Source organism: Mus caroli, unplaced genomic scaffold, assembly GCF_978045245.1.
Source record: "Mus caroli unplaced genomic scaffold, Mus_caroli_1 scaffold_5, whole genome shotgun sequence".
NCBI classification, from domain to species: domain Eukaryota; kingdom Metazoa; phylum Chordata; class Mammalia; order Rodentia; family Muridae; genus Mus; species Mus caroli.
The window spans coordinates 25,774,680-25,796,580 of NW_028227260.1; the positions used below are offsets into that span (position 1 = coordinate 25,774,680).

General features: G+C 36.7%; 1 protein-coding gene across 4 annotated transcripts in view; it reads right to left on the minus strand.

The window, feature by feature from the left end:
• Positions 1-3,216: 3,216 nt before the first annotated feature.
• LOC110286973 (ALG13 UDP-N-acetylglucosaminyltransferase subunit) overlaps positions 3,217-21,901 on the minus strand; it is a 52,046-nt gene continuing 33,361 nt past the window's right edge. For 2 of the 4 annotated variants that reach the window (XM_085837985.1, XM_021153662.3), the window contains 5 exons: positions 20,710-20,875; positions 13,338-13,562; positions 9,493-9,533; positions 7,623-7,875; positions 3,217-4,093 (listed from right to left, as the gene is read on the minus strand). In XM_085837985.1, coding sequence (XP_085694111.1) covers positions 3,855-4,093; positions 7,623-7,875; positions 9,493-9,533; positions 13,338-13,562; positions 20,710-20,875 — 924 coding nt within the window. In that variant the 3' untranslated portion in view covers positions 3,217-3,854. Of the gene's footprint in view, positions 4,094-7,622; positions 7,876-9,492; positions 9,534-10,647; positions 10,671-12,464; positions 12,505-13,337; positions 13,563-20,709; positions 20,876-21,901 lie in introns of all 4 variants that reach the window. The other 2 variants (XM_085837986.1, XR_015047133.1) reach the window with 2 other exon arrangements.

The following is a 21,901-nucleotide window of genomic DNA, read 5'->3' on the forward strand; positions in this document are numbered from 1 at the left end:
ATAAATGTTGATGAACAGCATTGGGTTTCAAATGATAATTTAACCTGCCAAAACACTAACAGAGGAAGACTACTGTAGTTCAAAATATTCTGAAGTCTGACTGAGAAGCAACATTATCTCAATTTCTATAGTTCCTATGTAAAAAGTTTTTACTATTAAGTGCTGAAATAGTAAAACCTAATGGTTCATTCACCTCAATTTCAACTACATGCTTGGACTATGTACTTCAAAAAAAGTAGGTTTACCCAGAGCTATGAATATACATGAGACACATAAAACTTTAAGTACTCAATTAACTATCCGATAGCCTTCCTTCATCTCCTAGATGTCTTAGCAAGATCTATATGAACCTTATGGCAATCTCTCTAAAACCTTATAAACGTATTCTCAATATTTAAGACTATTTTTAAATGAAAAAAAATCATACTATATATTTTGAAGTTTCCCTCACCCAACCGCTCTCAGATACATCCCTGAACCTTACCCACCGACTTTATACTCTGTCTTTAAACCAAAGAAACAAAACCAACGAAAAATAAGAACATTAAAACCCCTGGACTCTTACTAACTTCAGAAGCAAGCACCATATGGTCAGTTATCATGGCAGTCTTAGAAAACTTCTCTAGCACAGGGCAAAAGTAGGTAATAGTATTAGGGGCCTAAGCTTTAAGGATTAATCGCTCCAAAATGATTTAAAAACACATTAGTTACCGAAACTCATGAAACTACGTTTTCCTGACAAGTCTTATAAGGAAAACTGTCTTTGATGGTTCAGCTAAGACATGTATTCTAAATAAAGTTGCTTCTACTGAAATTCAATATTCTATAAACTGGGAATAGGTGGGAACTAGGGGATTGTCTTTCACTGCACATTAGTTCTTCTACATTCTTAGACTTTTATTGTAAGAGGAAATATAAAATGCTTCAAAGATACGTCCTGTAAAACGGACCAAAGTTGTCCCACAGTGAGAAAGTCTAGGTTCAGCTCAAGCTCTACTCCTCTCTCCAATGGACCATTTTGTTATTCGTGGAGATTTACATCTGAATTAGGTTTTGAAAGTCTGGTATTCACATTAAAACATAATTTGTTTGTTTATATTTCATTTCCAAAGATAATTAAATGGCTATGCCTTGATTATAGACTCTAAGGAAATGAAAGATGTTTTAAATTCACAAGTCTTGAATTTCAACAGTAAAATAGTTTCAGTATTTTCATCTGCTCTTAATCAAGGCAGAGAGCCACGATTAGTTTTGAGAATAAATATACACAAGCCTAAAAGGCATTATTTTTCTTGCCATGGAAATTACTTAGATTTCTACCTTTACTTGGGCCAGATTTTATCAGGAAAGGAGTCCCAAACCAACCACAGAACCTTTATTACACCCCCACCTCCCCCACCCCCACCAATAATTTGAAGTTGCCATTTGGTTAACAATACAGAAAAAAAAAAAACAGGGTTAGGTTTTACAGTCTCAATAACAACTAAAGAGATGATCCCTGAAAGGTTTGGCTTGAGAGCTCAGTCAGCCAAGTGCTTGTCACAGGACCTTGAGGATCCCAAGCACCCATGTAACAAGAAGTCACACATGGTTGTGTAAATTTTTATTTCCCAGTTCTGGGAAGACAGAAACAGATGGCTCCTTGGGACTTGCTGGCTTCAGCCTACCCTAACTGTTGCATCCCAGGTTCCAGAGACTGTCTCAAAAGAAAATGAGGTGCTGGCTTCTGAGGACCAATATTAGAGGTTGTACTCAGGTTTCCACATGCATGCAGCCATGGATAGAAAGACCCATTACCCACCCCCCAAATATGTAGCCTGCTTGTGCTTCTCTTTTGAATTATCAAGTTACTTGCTTTCTTTCTGATAGTTGTCTTCAATAAGTACTCCAGACTTGTGCAGCAATTCAATTCAGGTTACCCTAACCTGCTCCACCCACAAGAAGAAGAAAAAACTGACCGGAACACAAAAGCAGTACGTGGTTTAAAGTTAACAAATACTGTAAACTTAATTTAATAACAAGACAAACTCATTAAACAATGGTTTAAACATTTAAGGATAATTATCAAATTAGGCTGCATAAACTGGTAATGGAAGGTAAGACAAGGCAACGTCTTACAAGTCTGAAGTAATAAAAAGCATCCAACGAAAAACCTATGCCAGGAGTGTGTACCTCAAAAGCAAGTGAATCCCAGACCCATGTTCTCAAACAAAATGCATCAATCCATTCTAAAACACTCTGTATGGAGTCCTTAGTGAACAAATGACAGATGAATTCACTTGCTGTGAGTTATGGAGTTTAGAAATGTTTGGGACATTCAAAAATGTCAGAGGATGGCTACTTTTATGTAGCACAAAATAACCATTCTGACATTTTACATGATATTTATAAACATGGTTTGTTGAAACCCTGGGTGTGATGAGCAAAGTACTTGGAACAAATTAAGCCTCAGAGAACTAACTGGTCAATAGGAAACTTGTTGGGATCACAAAAAGCAGAAGGGTAAAAAAGATGATGAACTGGACCTCACACAAAGTCAGAGGCAAGCCTAAAAACAAAGTGCTGCGACATGACAAATGGTGACTTGTAAAAACTACAGTAAGTAGCCTAAGTTTTCATGAGGAGGTTAAAAGAAAAAAAAAAACAGAAAAAAAGTCATGCTCCAAAGTATGTCTATTGTTCTCTTAGCCCTATGTTTAAAATCTGTTTTAAAATACCTTCAATAAACCTTGACTGTGCTTTAAAAATAGCAGCAGTGTTAGGAAGGGAAGACAGACAAAAGAATGTATGTGCCATGAGGAAAGACACACTATTGAGGTGGGAGTGTACAGGGGGCCAGAGGTAGGAGAGGACAGAAAACAAGAAGCAAACTATGAGGACTAACAAAATATTAGTTTGAAAGTGTTTGAAAGTGCCATAAAGAAACTCAATACTTAACCAGGCTAACTGAAATAACTTTTTTAATTAAAAAAAATTAAAAACACTAAGACACAACCTGAATAGGAATATTCTCAGGAGAAAAGAACAAGACGTACTAGGTAGGAACCGCAATGGGGGTGAAACCGAATAGCATCTCAAGTGGCCTTACAACTACTCATCACCAATTCAAGGTATAAATTCATTCTTTTGTAGCCACTGTCAGGGAAAACATGTTGAAACAATCAAACATCTGGTATTCGCTTTGTTGCAAAAAGAAAACTCCACTCATTTTGGCAATTTTACATGCTAGCTTTTATTTACTGCAAATTGTGCAAAAGATACTATAATACTTTGCGGTAGGACAGTTATGTAAATCCAGTATTAAACAATACCATATGGTGGCAAATGCAAAGCAGAACACCATGTGCCTTCAAAACTGGTTAATATCAGGCTACAATTCAGTTCTGACGACTCTTAAAAGAAATCTGAAGAACTCTCATGTAATATAAACAAATACCCAGGAGCACAGGCTCCTATTTGGATTTTTCTGTCTCTTTAAATGTCTTGAAAAATGGAAATCATACTAACTTTTTAAATAATTAAGATGTATCGTATAGGAAAATAGCTTGTATTTGTTCCTTTCTTTTCTCAGTTGGCACCATCAGTTAATACAGTTTTAACACTCTGGCTACCAAGAAGCTGCCTGCAATGAACTTGCCCATTAGAGGGACTAGTTGTACATTCATTGCAATTTTCTTATTCATAACAAAAAGTAATATGTCTTTGTTTTAAAGAAATATCTTACTTCAAAAGTAAAATAATTTTAAAGACATAGTTAACATTCTTCCCAACTAAACCACTTAAGAACTAATGTAAAACATTTATGAACCATAACAGCAAAGATGGCAGCAAAAAGTATTTCATATTCCTAAATCTTAATTCTGAGGTGTATAATGAGGTGAGTTAGGTAGAAGCATATAGCCAATTGGCCCAGGATTCATAGCACCATGGATCTGCGCAGAAGCACCACATGCTGCACTAACTGGATGCCACATAGCAATACTGGAATAATCTGATGCAACAGGAACATAGGAATCAAAACCCAACAAAGGAGACCCATAGGGATCTGTCATTACTGGATAGTAGACTGCTCCGTGAGGGAGAGGTACAGCATCTGCAAAGGAAAAAGTATCTGAAATGAAGAACAGATATAGTATATATACTCTATTATAAAATTTCACTAAATGTCAATGAATATTCTTACAAGAAAAAGTAAATGTATCACTGATTATAAAAAAAGACATCAGGGCATGCCAGCAAGGCTGCTCAATGGGTAGGAACACTTGCTGCCAACCCTGACATTCCAGGAACCCATGGAGTAGAAGGAGAAAACTGACTACTTCCTTGGGTTGTCCTCTGAGTGATACATGTGAACCATGGTGTGCACATGCAGAGTCAAACACACTTACACACACACACACCACACACATACACACACACAAACACTCTAAATCAAACCTTTTTTAAAGTTCACAGAGACATTTAAGTGCACTTGTTACTCTTCCAGAGGGTCTGGCTTCAATGCCCAACAGCTACATGATGGCTCATAACCATTTGTAACTACAGTTCACAAAGATCCACAACACAATCTTTTGAACTCCTCAAGCAAAATGCCCATACAAATAAAAATAAATTAAAAAAAAAAATCTAAGTAACTACAAGTAGGAACATTTTAATCTGGGTTTTTGTTGTTCTTTTGATTCAAGGTGTCTCTACCTAGCCCTGGCTAGACTGAAACTAGCTCTGTAGACCAGGTTAGCCTCGAACTCAGGAATCTGCCTGCCTTTGTCTCCTGAATTCTGAGATTAAAGAAGTGTGCCATCACACCTAACATGAACATTTCAGATATAAGTGATTGTATCTACAAGGTTAGCAAAAGAGGGTCTAACTTCCAAATTAAAAAATTTCAAAAGCATGTGTTTATACATACAAATAAATCAGGCATGGGTAACAACTATTGGTAACTGGAAATGCAGTAATTTTACTGAGTTAAAAAGATCATAAAAAAGCTGGGCGTGGTGGTGCATGCCTTTAATCCCAGCACTTGGGAGGCAGAGGCAGGAGAATCTCTGAGTTCAAGGCCAGCCTGGTCTACAGAGTGAGTTCCAGGACAGCCAAGGCTACACAGAGAAACCCTGTCTCAAAAAAACAAAAAAACAAAAAAACAAAAAAAATCATAAAAAAAAAACATTTCTTTAACTCATTGAAAAGAGTTTCAAATTACTGAGAAGCTGTTAAGCTCATGATTACAAGCTCAAATTTGTATTTCGAATCTAGAATTTTCTTTCACTGTAAATTCAGGAAGAAAACTTGCTTTTTCCTCTGACATGACAGGCCCACATTCTCATGTGAAAAATGTTTGTCAGGCCAACAGTATGTGTCTATCATTCTTTCAAGGTTAAAAAAAAAATTATGTTGTGTTAGCAGTCTACTAATAACTCTCAAGTATGTTTCCTTAAGTAAATAATCAAACTTGCCTACTGTGGTGACATACACAGCAGGGTTTGCCAAAGAAGGAAACAGGAGGATCTTGAGTTTGAGGCTATATTTTAAAGTGGTGGCAGTGATGGCACATACCTTTAATCCCAGCACTCAAGGCAGAGATATCTCTGAGTTCAAGGCCAGCCTGGTCTACAAAGTTAGTTCTAGGACAGGTAGGATTTTTACAGTGAAACACTCTCAAAAACAAACAAAGACCAAAACTCCTGGGCGGCTCAGCAGTTAAGAGCACTGGCTGTTCTATGCCTCTAGAGGCCATGAGTTCCATTCCCAGCAACCACATGGTGGCTTACAACTTTCTATAATGGGATCTAATGCCATCTTCTGGTGTACAGGCATACATGCAGACATTAATATACACAAAATATATAAGTAAACTCTTAAAATCAAGCTTCACTTACAGAAGTGTTTTATGACTAGCTCCTGTATTTATCATGAAGAAAACTTAAATACAATTAGCAAGAATAAAGACTTGGGTTCGTGGGGTAGAGAGATGGATCAGCGGTTAAGAGCACTGACTGTTCTTCAGAAGGTCCTGAGTTCAAATCCCAGCAACCACATGGTGGCTCACAACCATCCTGAATGAGATCTGACTCTTCTGGCGTGTCTGAAGACAGCTACAGTGTACTTACATAAAATAAATAAATAAATAAATCTTAAAAAAACTTGAGGTTTTTTGTGATACCTTGTTGTTTCTCTGTATACCCTTGTCTGTCCTAGAACTTACTATGAACCAGTCTGACTTCAGTCTCAAGGGAGCAGATTGCTTCTGCCTTCTAAGTACTGAGATTACTAAGGTATACCATCACCACTATGTGGTCCAAGTTAGGTCTTTGTTTTGGTTTAAGAAATCTCTTTGAAACAAATAAAAAAAATCCACAATCCTGTACTGAGTGTAGCACTAATAAGCATACTGGTGTATTAGCACAGTCTGGGGCCAGTGTCATAATATGGTACCAGTAGTTCCTTGAATGCAAATGACACAAAGCTGATGTGGTAGACTGAGTAAGAATGGCCTCCACGGGGTTCTATATTTGAATAGTTGGTACACAGTTGGTAGAACTATTTGGGAAAGATTAGGAGGTGCAACCACGTTGGAGGAGGGATGGGCTTTTAGATTTCCAAAGCCCAGGCCATTTCCAGTGTTTTTTCATGCTCTCCAACCCCTCCTAAAGGCCAGGCCATTTCCAGTTAGAGCTCTCCCTTAGTGCTAGTGCTCTCCCTCTCTCTCTCCCCCCTCACTTGCACTCTCCTTCTTTCTCACTCACGCACATACTCAGCCCACCTCATGTTTGTGTATCAGATGTAGATGTAAGCTCTTAGCTACTGCTCCAGTGCCATGCAAGCCTGCCTGCTGCCATGTCCCCTACCATAATGTTAGGACTAATGCTCTGGAACTGTGAGCACCAACTGTGAGCTCCCAATAAACTCTTTCTTCTCTAAGTTGCCTTGGTCATGGTGTCTCTTCACAGCAATAGAAAAGTAACTAAGAGGAGCTGATAAGATGGCTCAGTGGGTAAGAGCTCTTCTGAAAGTCCTGAGTTCAAAACCCAGCAACCACATGGTGGCTCACAACCACCCATAATGAGATCTGACGTCCTCTTCTGGTGCATCTGAAGTCAGCTACAGTGTACCTATTTATAATAATAAATAAACCTTTGGGCCGGAGGGAACAGGGACTGCGTGAGCAGGATTGACCAGAGCGGGCAGGGCAACCGGAGTGAGCAGAGGTCCTAAAATTCAACTCCCAACAACCTCATGAAAGCTCACAACCATCCGTACAGCTACAGTGTACTCATATACATAAAGTAAATCTTTTTTAAAAAAGGAAAGTAACTAAGAAAGTCCAAGAATGAGAAGGAGCTGTAACTTGGTAGAACACTTGCCTAGAATATATGGGCCCTGTTTTCAATCCCCAGTAGTGCAAAGAGAAAGAACAAATAAAATCTTTGTGGTGTTAGTAATACTACTGGCCTCCAGCAAGGATCTTTTCAAAGAGCCTCAAGGATCACAAAATATCTACATATTACATTTTCAGAACTGATAGTCTAAATGCATATGTTTTAAGTAGCTAAAGACTATTATTACACACAAAAAAAAAAATCCAGCTGACATTTTTGCTCGTACTCTCATTACATACTCACCATTTGTTGATACATCTGCCTGTGTGCCATCCTCTCTCGCCACATCACTATACACCTGAGGAACACTTTGGTCTACGAGGGGTTGCTCAGTACAATCTGGATAACTCTCTCCATGAACCTGTTCTTGTTGCTGCTGTTGTTGCGGCGGCTGCGGCTGTTGCAGCGGCAGCGGCTGCAGCTGCGGCTGTGGCTGCAGCTGCGGCTGCACATGTGGCATATAAACCATGGGATGCCAGTAGTTGTGATGATAGCACTGGAACAAGAAAAGGTGTCGAGTAAAGACTTGCAAATCCTTATTATCTATTCAGAAATTCCTAGCTTAAAGAAATCACATGTCAGTTCTCAGGTGTTCTAACATCTGATATGTAGAAAGCTGTTTATAACTAGAACCTTAAGATCTCTTGCACCACTTACGGTTCATATTTATACTTAGGGATGCATTTAGAAAATCATATTAAGGGAATCAAACACATAAAAAGACTTGTGTTCAAACATGTCAATTGTAATATTAATTTTTACAAATAGCATCATTTTTAAAGTAAAAACTACTAGAAACTTATGTATTCAAAAATATAGAGCTGTGAACATTGTTATGTATCCATGGAAAAATACTACAAGTTTTTACCAAATATTTAAAGTCACAACCATCTATAACAGGATCCAATGTCCTTTACTGGCATGCAGATGTACAGAGTACTCATATACATAAAATACATAAATTAAAAAAATAAAGACAAAAAAGCTACTCATGTTGAGATAAATGATTATAAATTTCATAATATGATCCATATTTTATACTATATAAATATACTATAATGAACACTATTAGTTTTTATATAACAAAGTAAAAAAGCATTAAGTCATCTATTAATCTCCTATTATTCCTGTAAACACTAGCAGTTGGTGTTCTTGTGGATTTTGTACTCTTGTGGATTATATAACTAAGTTTCCAACCGAGAATAATAACTGAAAGGACAAGTTAATAACTCTTAGAACACGCTTAAAGAGATAATATCAAAGAATAAATATCTACCTTACAACTCTTAATTTAAATGTGTCTTATATGGAGAAGAAAGTTTTCTGCTCAGGTCTAAGGTTCAGGGAAATTATTGCAAGGTACTACCAACTACTTAAGTCATTCCCAAGAGACCAATATTCTCTTGGAAAATATTCATCTGCATCATTCTTTTTCAGGAAATATGCTATCTGGTTATAGGCTATATTAGTTACAAGTGGAGTATATTTAAGGAAAAAATGATCCCAGTTCCATAAAGCAAAACACCTATCAATGGTATCAGAAGATGTATGCTAATACCTACATCTCTCAAACTCAGAGAAGAATTTGGCAAGAATCCAAAGTTGGTGCTTTAAAAAGTTATTTAAATATCCTTGAACTCGGTCTGATTAATTTCATTTAAAATACAGAAATTTCTATAAGCTATTAAGTAAACAATAAATCCATTCATTCTGAGTATGTAATACTGAAAGGCTGTTTATATAAATATGAAGTCTAACCTAATATATATGAAGTTGTGCTGTTTAGAACCCAGTCCCCATTCTCTTTAACACTCTTTTATAGTAACACAGTGAATGCTAAAGTAGAAAACTGACCCACATAATCTTCAGAGATCTCAAGAGTAACAAGACCTTTTATTTATTTTTTTATTTTTGTTTTTTCAGGGCTGAGGACCAAACCCAGGGCCTTGTTCTTGCTAGGCAAGTGCTCTACCACTAAGCTAAATCCCCAACCCAACAAGAACTTTTAGACATTCCCAGTATTCTTGGCTTTTAAAGTTCAGGAGCCTTGATTTCTCAAAACATATTATCATTTGAATAGGATTTATCGAAATAATTTTATTATTATCCATACCTGCAATCCCAGATTGAAATAGTACTGTAAAACTTTTGTATCTAAAACAAAAACATAAATAAATAAATTTTATGAGATTGGCATAAGCAATCTGAATTATCACTTGAAAGCTATAGAGACATAGTCATTTCACAACTACCACTACTCTCAAGTGTTTTAAAGGACAATTTTTACTTGGCATAGCTATGATTTTGAGACACAAGGTTTAATCACTCAATACAAATTGCATTTCTTAGTATTAGACAGATGTTACTAGAATGCCATTCTGTTACTACCAAGCTAGAAAAGACATTTTCTTGCTTGTTTCAAGATGGAATTTTACTAAAACCATACCTCAGTTACTAGCATTACTCCCTAGTACAAATTGCTGCTATACTATTGCCAAGGAAGGGATGTTCACTGAGAAAACAGGCATACTATATAACAACTCATCTTGTGATTTATCTTAACACACTCCCCCCCCCCAGAAGTCCAAAGAGAGAGGGACAGCAAACAAGGCAGGTGAAAAATGATTTAAAGCCTAAGATGATAAAACTTCTCCAAGTATAGAAATCAACTCAAATTAACTAAAACTAGATGGAAGAGGAACTGTTCATAGCATTCTGGTTTTGTTTGTATTATTTTAATGTTTGGAATGAACCCCAAGGCCTTGAAAACACTAAATGAAAATTCTACCATTTAGCAAACTCCTCAGCCCCGTTCTCAGTATTTGAATCGCATCCATAAGTGTCTTTAACTGACTGTGACTGACCTAGATCTATGCCTATTTTTATTATTACTATATCCCAAGTACAACTAAGAGATGAATTTCTGGAAAAGGTCTCTTTTACTATGGAAATAATTTTTTTGCCATCTTGTAAGAATCATTTTGTATTTTTATATAGAGAGATATATATAAATCTAGATGCTCAAGCTAAATATGAGAAAAGCAGGAAGTAAAATTTTTGGTGCACACAAACACCAGAAAAACCTTCATACCAATGTTTATGACAGCATCATTGACAGTCGAAAGGTAGAAACCACCAAAATCTCCATCAATTGATAAATAATAAATGTGGCACAAGCATACAGTGATTATTCAACTATAAACAGAGTTAAGTATTGGTACCTATTACAAGAAGGATGAACCTGAAAGACATGCTATTTATTACTCACAAAGGCCAAGATCTGGAACCAGCCTAAATACCTATTGATAGATGAATAGATAAAGAAAAAGTCGCATATATACACAATAGTTGTATTCAACCATAAAAAAATAAAATCATGACATCTATTAGAAAATAGATGGCATTACAGATCACATGCGAAATAAGCCAGACTCAGACAAATATTTTCTTTCATATGGAGAATCTACTTTTAAAGGTATTTTTCAGAAGTTTTTTGTTGTTTTTGGTTTTTCAAGACAGGGCTTTTCTATGTAGTGCTGGATATCCTGAAACTCTCTCATGTACACCAGGCTGGCTTCAACTGAAATCAGAGATCCTGCCTCTGCCTCCTGAGTGCTGGGATCAAAGGCGTGCACCATCACGCCTGGCTTGGAACTCTTTAAGGGGTTATTGTCAGTCATTCATGCTGGGTTAACACCCTAGTGGCAATTGTATTTGATGTACTAAAAGGACAAACTCGAAAAGGAAACATCAATGGGGTTTTAGAATGACAAATTAGCATATTTTGTCTCATGTGAATCTAGATTAAACATAACAACATGTAAATGTATATAAAACACATAAAAGCTGAAGGGAACTAGCTATCTAGAAAAAAAGTAACCAGTGGGGGCATCAAGTATGAGGAAGGATAACAGGAATGTGGTCAAAGTACAATGATTCACAGTACAAAAAAATGTCAGAATGAAATCCATTCTATTACATGGTGTGGTGATAAAAAACCTCGACCTCTAGCCTGATGAAATCCCAACATAGAGAAAAAAGGTCCATCTGGAAGTCCATCACTAGCTTAGGCGCTATTAGCACTGACAGCTTCTATAAGTGGGACAGTTTTCTTTAAACGATGTGACCTCTGGTGGGCCGACCACACACCAGAACAGACTTCAATCTCAAGAATAAAAAAAACCAACAAGTGTGAAGCAATGATACCATTTTATAGTTTAATTGATAAAGGGTTACATAGGTAACATTTGATTTTTGTGTTGATATTAACAAATTATGTAATCTTTCAATACATGAATGCATTGTACAATAAATCACTGTACAACAATGAAATATTTTTAAACATATTCACCACTATATTCATCATTTACTTTTGTTGAGAACATTTAAAATCTTTTTTTAGTAATTTTGAAATATATAATCTATACATCCTACTGTACAAGTATAACATCAAAACCTAGTCCTCATATATAATAATATAGAATTCTGTACCTAATGACCAATCTTCCCTCACTTATCCTTCTAGTCTCTTCTCAACCTCTAGGAATTACAATCCTATTCTGTATTTCTATGAGATAAGCAGCATGTTTTCACACGTCACAAGCTGAGACATGGAGTGTATGTCATCCTGAGCCTGGCTTATTTTACCAAATATTATGTATGTCCTCTAGAGTCATACACAAGGGACAGGAGTTTGTCGTTTTTGGAGGTGAATAGTATTCCACTGTGTATATATACTCGTTTATTATCCATTATGGTTGGAGGTATACTAATATATACAATTTACCTTTAAAGCCATCAAAAACAAGGTGGGTTAATTTCTAGCAGAAAGGCAAAAGGAACAATGAGCAAATAAGTGATAAAACAATACAGCTGAATATTGAACAACATAATCTTCCTGGCAACTATCATTTTTTTTTAAAAAAAAATAAACAGTGTTTATCTGAGTATCTTCACAATAAACATAGAAAATAGAAAATCTGCATTATGTGGTAGATGAATACTACTTGGGCACAAAAGGTTGACAGAATAAAGGAATCAGGATTTAGATATTAGGTTAAATTAGAAAGAAACAACAATACTTACAAAATGTGAAACCAAGAAGAGGAATAAATGTTTGTGTTGACTGGTGAAAGACAAGAGGGAAAAGATGAGGAATTTCATTAGAGACCTTAACTTTGAAAGTTAAAACATGAAGTGAAATGTCTAGTAAGTCACCAAAATTTCCAAGCAATACTAAGTAGATTTAGAATAGACTACAAAGACAAACTATATGGAAAAAGGTCAAAATAGACTTGGAGAAAAATCTACGTGACTAGTTCAGGAGCTGGAAAGAACTCAGAAAAAAAAGCAACAGCTCGAAAAAAAAATCAGGAAGCAAGAAAGTATAAGCAAGCTGCTAACAACTTACAATTACAATTCCCTTTGAGTAATACAGTCAACTCGGACAACAAAGAACTTTCAATGGGAAAAAAATCACTACTGATTAGTTAAGAAAGAATACAAGGCCAATATCCAAAGCAGATCAGATGAATACAAGCTTTCTCCGTATCCCCAAAATTCAGTTGGTATACCAAGTATCAAACAAGTTAACAACTTCATATACTTCAGGAAAGAATTTAAGACATAGTAGAAATTTTTAATATAATGAAAACATTTAATATTAACTCCCAATTTAAAATGAAATACTTGAGAAAAAAAGCTACTCATTTGTAAATTCCTTCCAGGAAAGACATGTAGTTACAAAAGAGGAGTAGAGGAAGTCATTATTCAACCCACCTATCTACTGGTCATCTATGTAGAAGATACTTGCACTTGCTCCTTTTGGTTAGACACCTCGAATTTTATTCTCAAATCGCTTTCATTGGGTTCTGTACCCATCAACCATCCAGAAAATGTTCTAGACTCAAAAGCCATCTCAAACCTAAATAACATGGACCAAATCTCAAAATACACTACCTTGGGGCAGATCACTTCCACTTGGATCATAGGAATAAGGCGGTGGTGGTGGTGGAAGAGGAAACCCCGAAGCATCCCCTGCTTCAAGAGGAGTAGCAGGAGGAGGAGGAAGTGGAGGAGGCAGTGGTAGTGGTGCTGCCACTGGTGTGGCCACTGGTGGTGGTGGTACTGCTGCTGCTCCTGCTGCTGCTGCTTCTGCTTCTGCTGCTGAAGGCTCAAGATAGGCTGCAGCAGTAGAATTAGGAGAATTATTAGGGATTGGATGGCAATATTTAACAAAGAAATAAAACATGAAATAGCAGTGCACAGCTGTTGTCCCTTATAGAGCAGTAGCTGACCTGCTGGGTTTTTTTTTTCCTCCCAGTATAATCAAAGAACATTGAATTCTCATGGGTTGACTTAAAAACAAACACGTGGGGGGGGTTACTGAATGCAATTTTTAAAAAAAGATTTATTTATGTATTTTATGTATTCACTATTGCTCTCTTCAGGCAGACCAGAAGAGGGCATCAGATCCCATTGCAGATGTTGTGAGCCACCATGTGCTTGCTGGGAATTGAACTCAGGACCTCTGGAAGAGCAGTCGGTCCTCTCTATCACTGAGCCATCTCTCCAGCCCTACCCAATGCAATTCGAAGATGTTTCCAGCAACCCATCACTCTTGGTGAAAGCATAAGACATAGAAGAAGCAAAATTGAACACAGTAGAGATTTTAGCAACCTTACAGTCTCCTGGCAGCCTTGTAAGAATGTAAGGAACTTTAAATCATGAATTTCCAGTTCTAAGGAGAGACAGAATCTAAAAAATGGGCTAGATACAATATTATATCCCTGTAATGTCTATATTCATTACTATACTTAAAAATTATTCATCTAAGAGTTTCAGTTTTAGCCAGGGCTAAAAAGTGGGAGTGGGTGGGTAGGGGAGTGGGGGGGAGTATGGGGGACTTTTGGGATAGCATTGGAAATGTAGATGAGGAAAATACCTAATAAAAAAAAGAATAAATAAATAAATATTATATATAAAAAAAGAATTTCAGTTTTAATACAAAATTAAAGTGTATTTTTCTGCATATTAAAACCCCTATAGGGGGCTGGTGAGATGGCTCAATGGGTAAGAGCACCTGACTGTTCTTCCGAAGGTCTGGAGTTCAAATCCCAGCAACCACATGGTGGCTCACAAACATCCGTAACGAGATCTGACTCCCTCTTCTGGAGTGAAGACAGCTACAGTGTACTTACATATAATAAATAAATAAATCTTAAAAAAAAAATCAAAACCCCTATAATAATAAAGTGTTTCAAACCTAGTAAAATAGCTATATTCATGTAATATACTACTTAAAATGTGATATTTGATAAATGTTAAATGACATAACCCTTGAAATTTAACTAGATAATTTTTGTCAATTTAAAAAATGAAGTACCAAACTTTAAAACTGTTTTATCTACATGGTATTTTTAACATTAAAAGGCATAAAGTTTTACTTTATTCAATAAGGCATTAAATTCAAAGTTCTAACACACGGAGATAAGCTTAAAAACAAACCACAGGCTGAGTTTGTTGCTCTGGAAATTTATCAAGAATGAATGTACTTTGCCTTCATTCACTGGCAATGCTAATAATACATTCATATATACCTTATATACAATTACATGCTAATAGTAATGAGATATATCTACAGATGACAGCAAAGCAAAAAAATTCATAAACAGGTTTTCCTTTGTGGGGATGGGACAGATGAAGAAACTATTTTGATTGTAGTGTTGCTTAGAAAACACACACTTGCGAAATGTTCACAGAACTGAACAACAGTACGTGAAACTTGCCTGGCGTGGTGGCATGCCTTTAATCCCAGGCAGAGGCAGGTGGATTTCTGAGTTCGAGGCCAGCCTGGTCTACAGAGTGAGTTCCAGGGCAGCCAGGGCTACACAGAGAAACCCTGTCTCAAAAAAAAAAAAAAGCCGGGCATGGTGGCACACACCTTTAATCCCAGCACTTGGGAAGCAGAGGCAGGTAGATTTCTGAGTTTGAGGCCAGCCTGGTCTACAAAGTGAGTTCCAGGACAGCCAGGGATACACAGAGAAACAACAACAACAAAAAAAGCCCCCCCCCCCAAAAAAAGAAAGTGAAACTTATTAAAGCACATATTAAACTACATAACCAATTTTAAAAACTTACATAACTCCTTTGGAGTTGTGCTATATATTTAGAAATGTCTACTTTTATAGTTTTAGAAAAATATTTTGATTATCAGAGTATCTACTAATGTTGGATGTTTCTGTAAACATAGCTTTTCCAATGAAGTTGCTTCCCTTATTTCTTTTAAGTTAATACACAAAACAAATCATACTAGGTTTTTGGATCTGGCACAAGATGGTAATATCAGCTACCTAAATAGGCAAGGCAGAAAGATCTCAAATTCAAAGCCTGCCTGGGCTACAGAGTAAGCTCAGGGCCAGCCTAGGCAATATAGTCAGACTCCACTTAAGAATTAAATGTGAAAAGACAGCTAGGGGTAGCTTAGTACTAAGTGCTGGACTAGCATGCACAAGACCCTAGTTTAATGGACAGTACCAAGAAAATAAGATCAAGTACCCAAAACCAGAAATATTTGCCTACATGTGTGTCTGTGTACTACAGGCATACCTAGTGCCCTCAACGGCCAGAAAAGCATCAGATCTTCGAGTTACAGATAGTTGTGAGCCATCATGTGGTTGCTGGGAATCAAACCCAGGTCCTCTAGAAAAGCAGTGAGTGCCCTTAACCATTGCATCATCTCTCTAGTTGCCTATTAAAAAAACTTTTTGATGGTACAAATATTCTCTATGCTGTTAAGTTCAGTAGCTCCTAGTCACACATGGCTTTTTGAACACCTGTACTGACTGAAGAACTATCGGTGTATTTAATTGGCACATGGAGATTATCACATTTCACTACATACCTCTAGGTAATTCTTCAAGAAAGATTCATAAGAAAAATATTGAGTCTAGCATGCTATCCATTGTGCTTGAAAAATCTCTCTAGCAGATTAGAAAATGTTTGTTCATGGATCCTTTGAGTATTTTTTTACATTTGTTTGTTTTGTAGGTAAAAGTAGGCTAGCATGCCATAGCATGTGTTGAGATCAGAGAACAATTTTCATGATTCTCTTCCACCATGTGGTTTCCTGGGATTGAACTCAGGCCTTAAAAAAGTGTTTTAAATGTGTTTCACATGATATGTATTCACTGATAAGTGAATATTAGCCAAGAAATTTAGAATACCCAAGATATAAGATACAATTTGCTAAACACATGAAACTCAAAAAGAACTAAGACCAAAGTGTGGATACTTTGCCCCTTCTTAGAATTGGCAACAAAACACCATGGAAGGAGTTACAGAGACAAAGTTTGGAGCTAAGACGAAAGGATGGACCATTTAGAGACTGCCATACCCGGGGATCCATCCCATAATCAGTCTCCAAACGCTGACACTATTGCATACACAAGCAAGATTTTGCTGAAAGGACACTAATATAGCTGTCTCTTGTGAGGCTATGCTGGGGCCTAGCAAACACAGAAGTGGATGCTCACAGTCAGCTATTGGATGGATCACAGGGCCCTCAATGGAGAAGCTAGAGAAAGTACCCAAGGAGCTGGGGGTATCTGCAACCCTATAGGTGGAACAACAATATGAACTAACCATTATCCCCCCACACACACACCCCCCCCCAGCTCGTGTCTCTAGCTGCATATGTATCAGAAGATGGCCTAGTCGGCCATCATTGGGAAGAGAGGCCCCTTGGTCTTGCAAAATTTATACGCCTCAGTACAGGGGAACGTCAGGGCCAAGAAGTGGGAGTGGGTGGGTAGGGGAGTGGGTGGGTGTGGGAGTGGGTGGGTGGGGGAGTGGGTGGGGGAGCGTTTGGGGACTTTTGGGATAGCATTGGAAATGTAAATGAAATAAATACTTAATAAAAAAAATTTTAAAAAAGAGCTGAGCCATCTTGCTAGCTTTGTTTGTATATTGTAAATTTCATATTCTCCCTAAAATATTGCTGTCAAAGTTGTCAAAGCTTTATTATAATATTCCCTTCTATTTCATATAAATTCTCAAAAGAAATTATTTTTTCTTTGAAGTTCGTAATATATCTGAATGTTGGATACTGTGGGTTGATATTCTCATCTCTGCAGGGTGCTATTATGCATGTCTCAAAGTTCTCATGTTTTTTAGTTTCAATGAAGTTTTCTAAATTATACATCTAGTATTTGCTTCATTCCCCTCAGTATTCTCCTTCAGGGATTTGTATCAAAACTTGATCTCTTTTACCTATCTGTATCCTGCCACTTTTCATTCATTCTCTTTGATTTATTTTTTGTTTTTAAGATTTACTTACATAAGTAAGTACACTGTAACTGTCTTCAGACACACCAGAGGACATCAGGTCTCATTACAGATGGTTGTGAGCCACCATGTGGATGCTAGGATTTGAACTCAGGACCTCCGGAAGAGCAGTCAGTGCTCTTAACCGATGAGTCATGAGTCATCTCTCCAAGCCCTTTGATTTAAGTAGATTCCGTTCTTGTATCCTCATTTGTCTTGAGGCATTTGTGTACCATATATGTATGTTGATATATATATATATATATATATATATATATATATATATATATATATATATATATCAACCTAGGCTCTTGATACTTTTCATTATTGAAATGATCTCCTTCTAGTCGTTTCACATGACTTTCTAATTCTACCTTGTCATTAAAATCTTGTGGTACTTTATTTAATGTCTTTGTCTCATTTTGAAAATTTTTGGTATATTTTTTACATCTGCTTTATTTAGTAGGTACATTTTTGACATGCATTTACTATCAGGAGGGGTAGTCGAACCTTTTCTTTAGACACCAGTATAGACCATTCAACCTAAATGATTCACTTATGTTTACATTTATGTGAACTTTCTCTTCATAAAATTGAGAATGAGGTAAGGTATATGAGGTGGATTTCCCAACTCTCTAGAGTCCCCTCTCATTGTTTTTGTGCAGGATTCAAAAATGTGATTTTTATACAATTCACTGTTCTATTCTCAGCTCCTTCTTTCTGAATCCCATCTTTTCCTCCATCCTGATCAATTTTATCCCTCTATTCCCAGCCATTCTCTTTACTGAGAAATGCTATCCTGAAAGAGAACTCTAGAGGGTCCATTCTGTGGGTTCTTAGAAGCTAAACTGTTCTAATCCTTTCTACCAAATACCACATGCATTTCAATTAGTAAGAGATTAAATCTTTTCCCATGATTCCAAATTGATCATTCCACCTTCTAATTCTTGTGTGTGTGTGTGTGGGGGGGGTGTTTTCGAGACAGGGTTTCTCTGCTTAGCACTGGCTGACCTGAATCTCACTCTGTAGACCAACTAGGTTGACCTTGATCAAGAGACCCACCTGCCTCTACCCCCTGCCTGGTGCTGCTGCTAAATGTGTGGCACCATTAATGTCTTTTTTGTTGTTTTCTGCTGTTGTTTGGGTGCGTTTTTGTTTTGTTTGAGACAGGGTTCCTCTATGTAGCCCTCTGGCTGTCCCTAACTCTATGTAGACAAAGGTGGCCTTGAACTCAAGATATCCATCCACCTGCCTGTCCCTCCAGTTCTTAAAATAAAGGTGTGCACACCATGCATGGCCCATAGTAAATTAATTCTTAGTGGTTTTTTTAGGACTTTGTAATGGTTATCAGATCACTTAGTTTTGTTAAGAGATGCTCTATGGATCTGGACTTTATTTTTTCCATTTTTTAGGGGGACTCAGATGGAAAAGCTATGCTATTACAACCACTTTTTGAAAACTCTAAAAGCATAAATTATATTACCTCACTAGAATTCAGCAACTACTCCGTAAATAGGTAATATTTGTTGGCATTCCCAAGCTCAAAGTACCTTGTGTCCATAATGTGTTCAAAAAAAAAAAAAAAAATCACACAGCTAATAAGTAGTAAAACCAGGGCAGATTCCTTAAATTCTACTAAAGCTTACCATTTATTTATTATGACAGTCACAGGACAGAGAGTTATTATACAGGTTTGATCTTTATAACAAACTTTTGGGAAATTTACTATTTCTATGTCAAACCTTAAGTAATAAAACATAATTTAAGGGACTAGGGAGATGGCTCAGTAGGTAGAAGAAATTGCTATACAAAGCTAATGACATAGTTTAAACCTGAAATTCACATAAAAATGAAATCAAAGCCGGGTGTGGTGGCACACGCTTTTAATCCCAGCACTCAGGAGGCAGAGGTAGATGGATTTCTGAGTTCGAGGCCAGCCTGGTCTACAGAGTGAGTTCCAGGACAGCCAGGGCTACACAGAGAAACCCGTTCTCCAAAAAAAAAAGAAAAAAAAAAAAAAAAGGAAATCAAACCAAAACCAAAACCCCAACCAAACCTAGCCAAAATAAACTAAATGAAAATAAAAAATTCCCATCTTTAATGTTTAAAATGAAAATGACCTAGGTCACCAGGTTTGGGCCATGGTGATTTGGAAATTGGTACACCATTTTGAATATGGTTGTCATAACCAATTAAAGCTGGTACTGTACTCTGTGACCTAGCAATGATCAATCCAGATATATACCCATTGCAACTATGTTATAGACACAAAAGACATGAAAATAATGTTCATAATGGCATCAGTAGTCATTGGAAACTGTAAAACCATCTACCAATAAACAGAATGCGGGCTGGGCACAGCAGTGGCACACACCGTTATTCCCAGCACTCTGAAAGCACAAACAGGTCGAGCTCTGTGAGTTCACAGCCAGCCTGCTCTACAGAGAGAGTTCCAGGACAGCCAGAGATAGAAAGTGTCTCAAATATACAAAAAAAAAATAAGTGCATGCCTGTAATTCCAGCACTTGGGAGGCAGAGGCAGGTGGATTTCTGAGTTCAAGGCCAGCCTGGTCTACAGAGTGAGTTCCAGGACAGCCAGGACTGCACAGAGAATCCCTATCTCGAACACCCCCCCCCAAAAAAAGTGAAATCAACTCCTGAGTTTCCTCCAGCCTTAGCATCTCCCCTCTGCCCCATATACACATTAAGGACAAGATTTACAAAACAACTCAAAGTTGTAGGAATAGTACAAGATCTCTAACTATCCACTAAGTAGCAAAGGGCAAGTGTAAAAAAGCCCTATTACCAAAACAAAAACAAACAAAAAAACCATCAGAATTTGAGCTGAGTATCACTGAATCCTTAGTGATGTAATAACCATTTTAAGTAAAATTGATATATCTATTTCTTTAAATTATAATACTATCTAGTAACTAGAATAACAGTATGTGCATACTCATAAGTTAAAAAAGGTTTCCAAAGTAAATCAACACTAATAACCCACCTGGACTATCTTGTGCAGGTGGAGGTACAAAGACAGGTTGTATGGCATTCTGTGAAGAAACATCAGAGGTACTAATAGCTTCAGTATCTCCTGCACAGTTCGATATGACTGGAACTGGAACATGGCTTGCCCAAGAAACTGCAATTGCTGCAGAATTTTCTAACACCTATAAGTGGAAGAACGATTAGAATTCTTAAGTCTGGTTTCTCAAACTTTATCTGTTTCTTCCCCTTAACCTAACTTCAAGAAATTATAATTTCTTTGTTGACAAAACAATGAGAAACCAATTTTCATGCAAACCATATATAAAGTTACTTCTTTTGCAGATCTGACTACATTGAAAGCTATGTTTCTTTCTGTAAAGATAATAATAAACTGATTAATATCAAAACCAGAAACCCACCAAGTTGTGCATGATGGAAAATTTCCCTCCAACAGTAGTTCTTTATCTGTCTAGTTGCCAGGTTCCTAAAATGGTAACCATCTCAGCCTCTACAGCTTTGTAATATAGATTCATTTCCATTTATACATATATTTAACCACAAAATATTTAAGTACAAGAGATGCTTTTGTATTTAAGTGTAACTTAGTGAAGTTTTTTTCTTAAGGTGCAATATTCTTCAAGAGAACATAGTACTTTCTCAGGGCATATGTTATATATAAATGTGTGTAAATATAACAAGACAAATATCAAACTAACAATAACAAGACTCTTAAACACCGTCTCCTCTGGCAACTACTTTCATTTTTGACTACTATAGCATCACTCTTACCCAGTCTAATCATCTAAAATGGCAAAGTCATCAAATCCTACTAGGTTCTGCTTAATCATTACATTGCTTGTCCTCTTGGGCCATATTCAATACTCTTAAAAATGTTCTCATCCCAGAGTATTGATACTTTTCCTCTTTCCTCAACTGCTCCTTCTCATTTTCAAAACTGAGATGATCTACTGGCTGTATTCTAAATGCTGGTCTCATGCATTTTCTTTTCAGGTACCTTTATAAATGCAAACTCCCAATTCATGTTTCAGTAAACAAGAGACTTGGAAAGTAATTTACTACTGACTAATTTATAACAAGTTCACAGCAGATCATAAAATAGTGTCTGAAACAGGTACTTAATTGATTTGAAAAATAAATGTATTAATCACTGTGCCAGGTAACAGAAGGCACAGTAATACTTAGTGAAA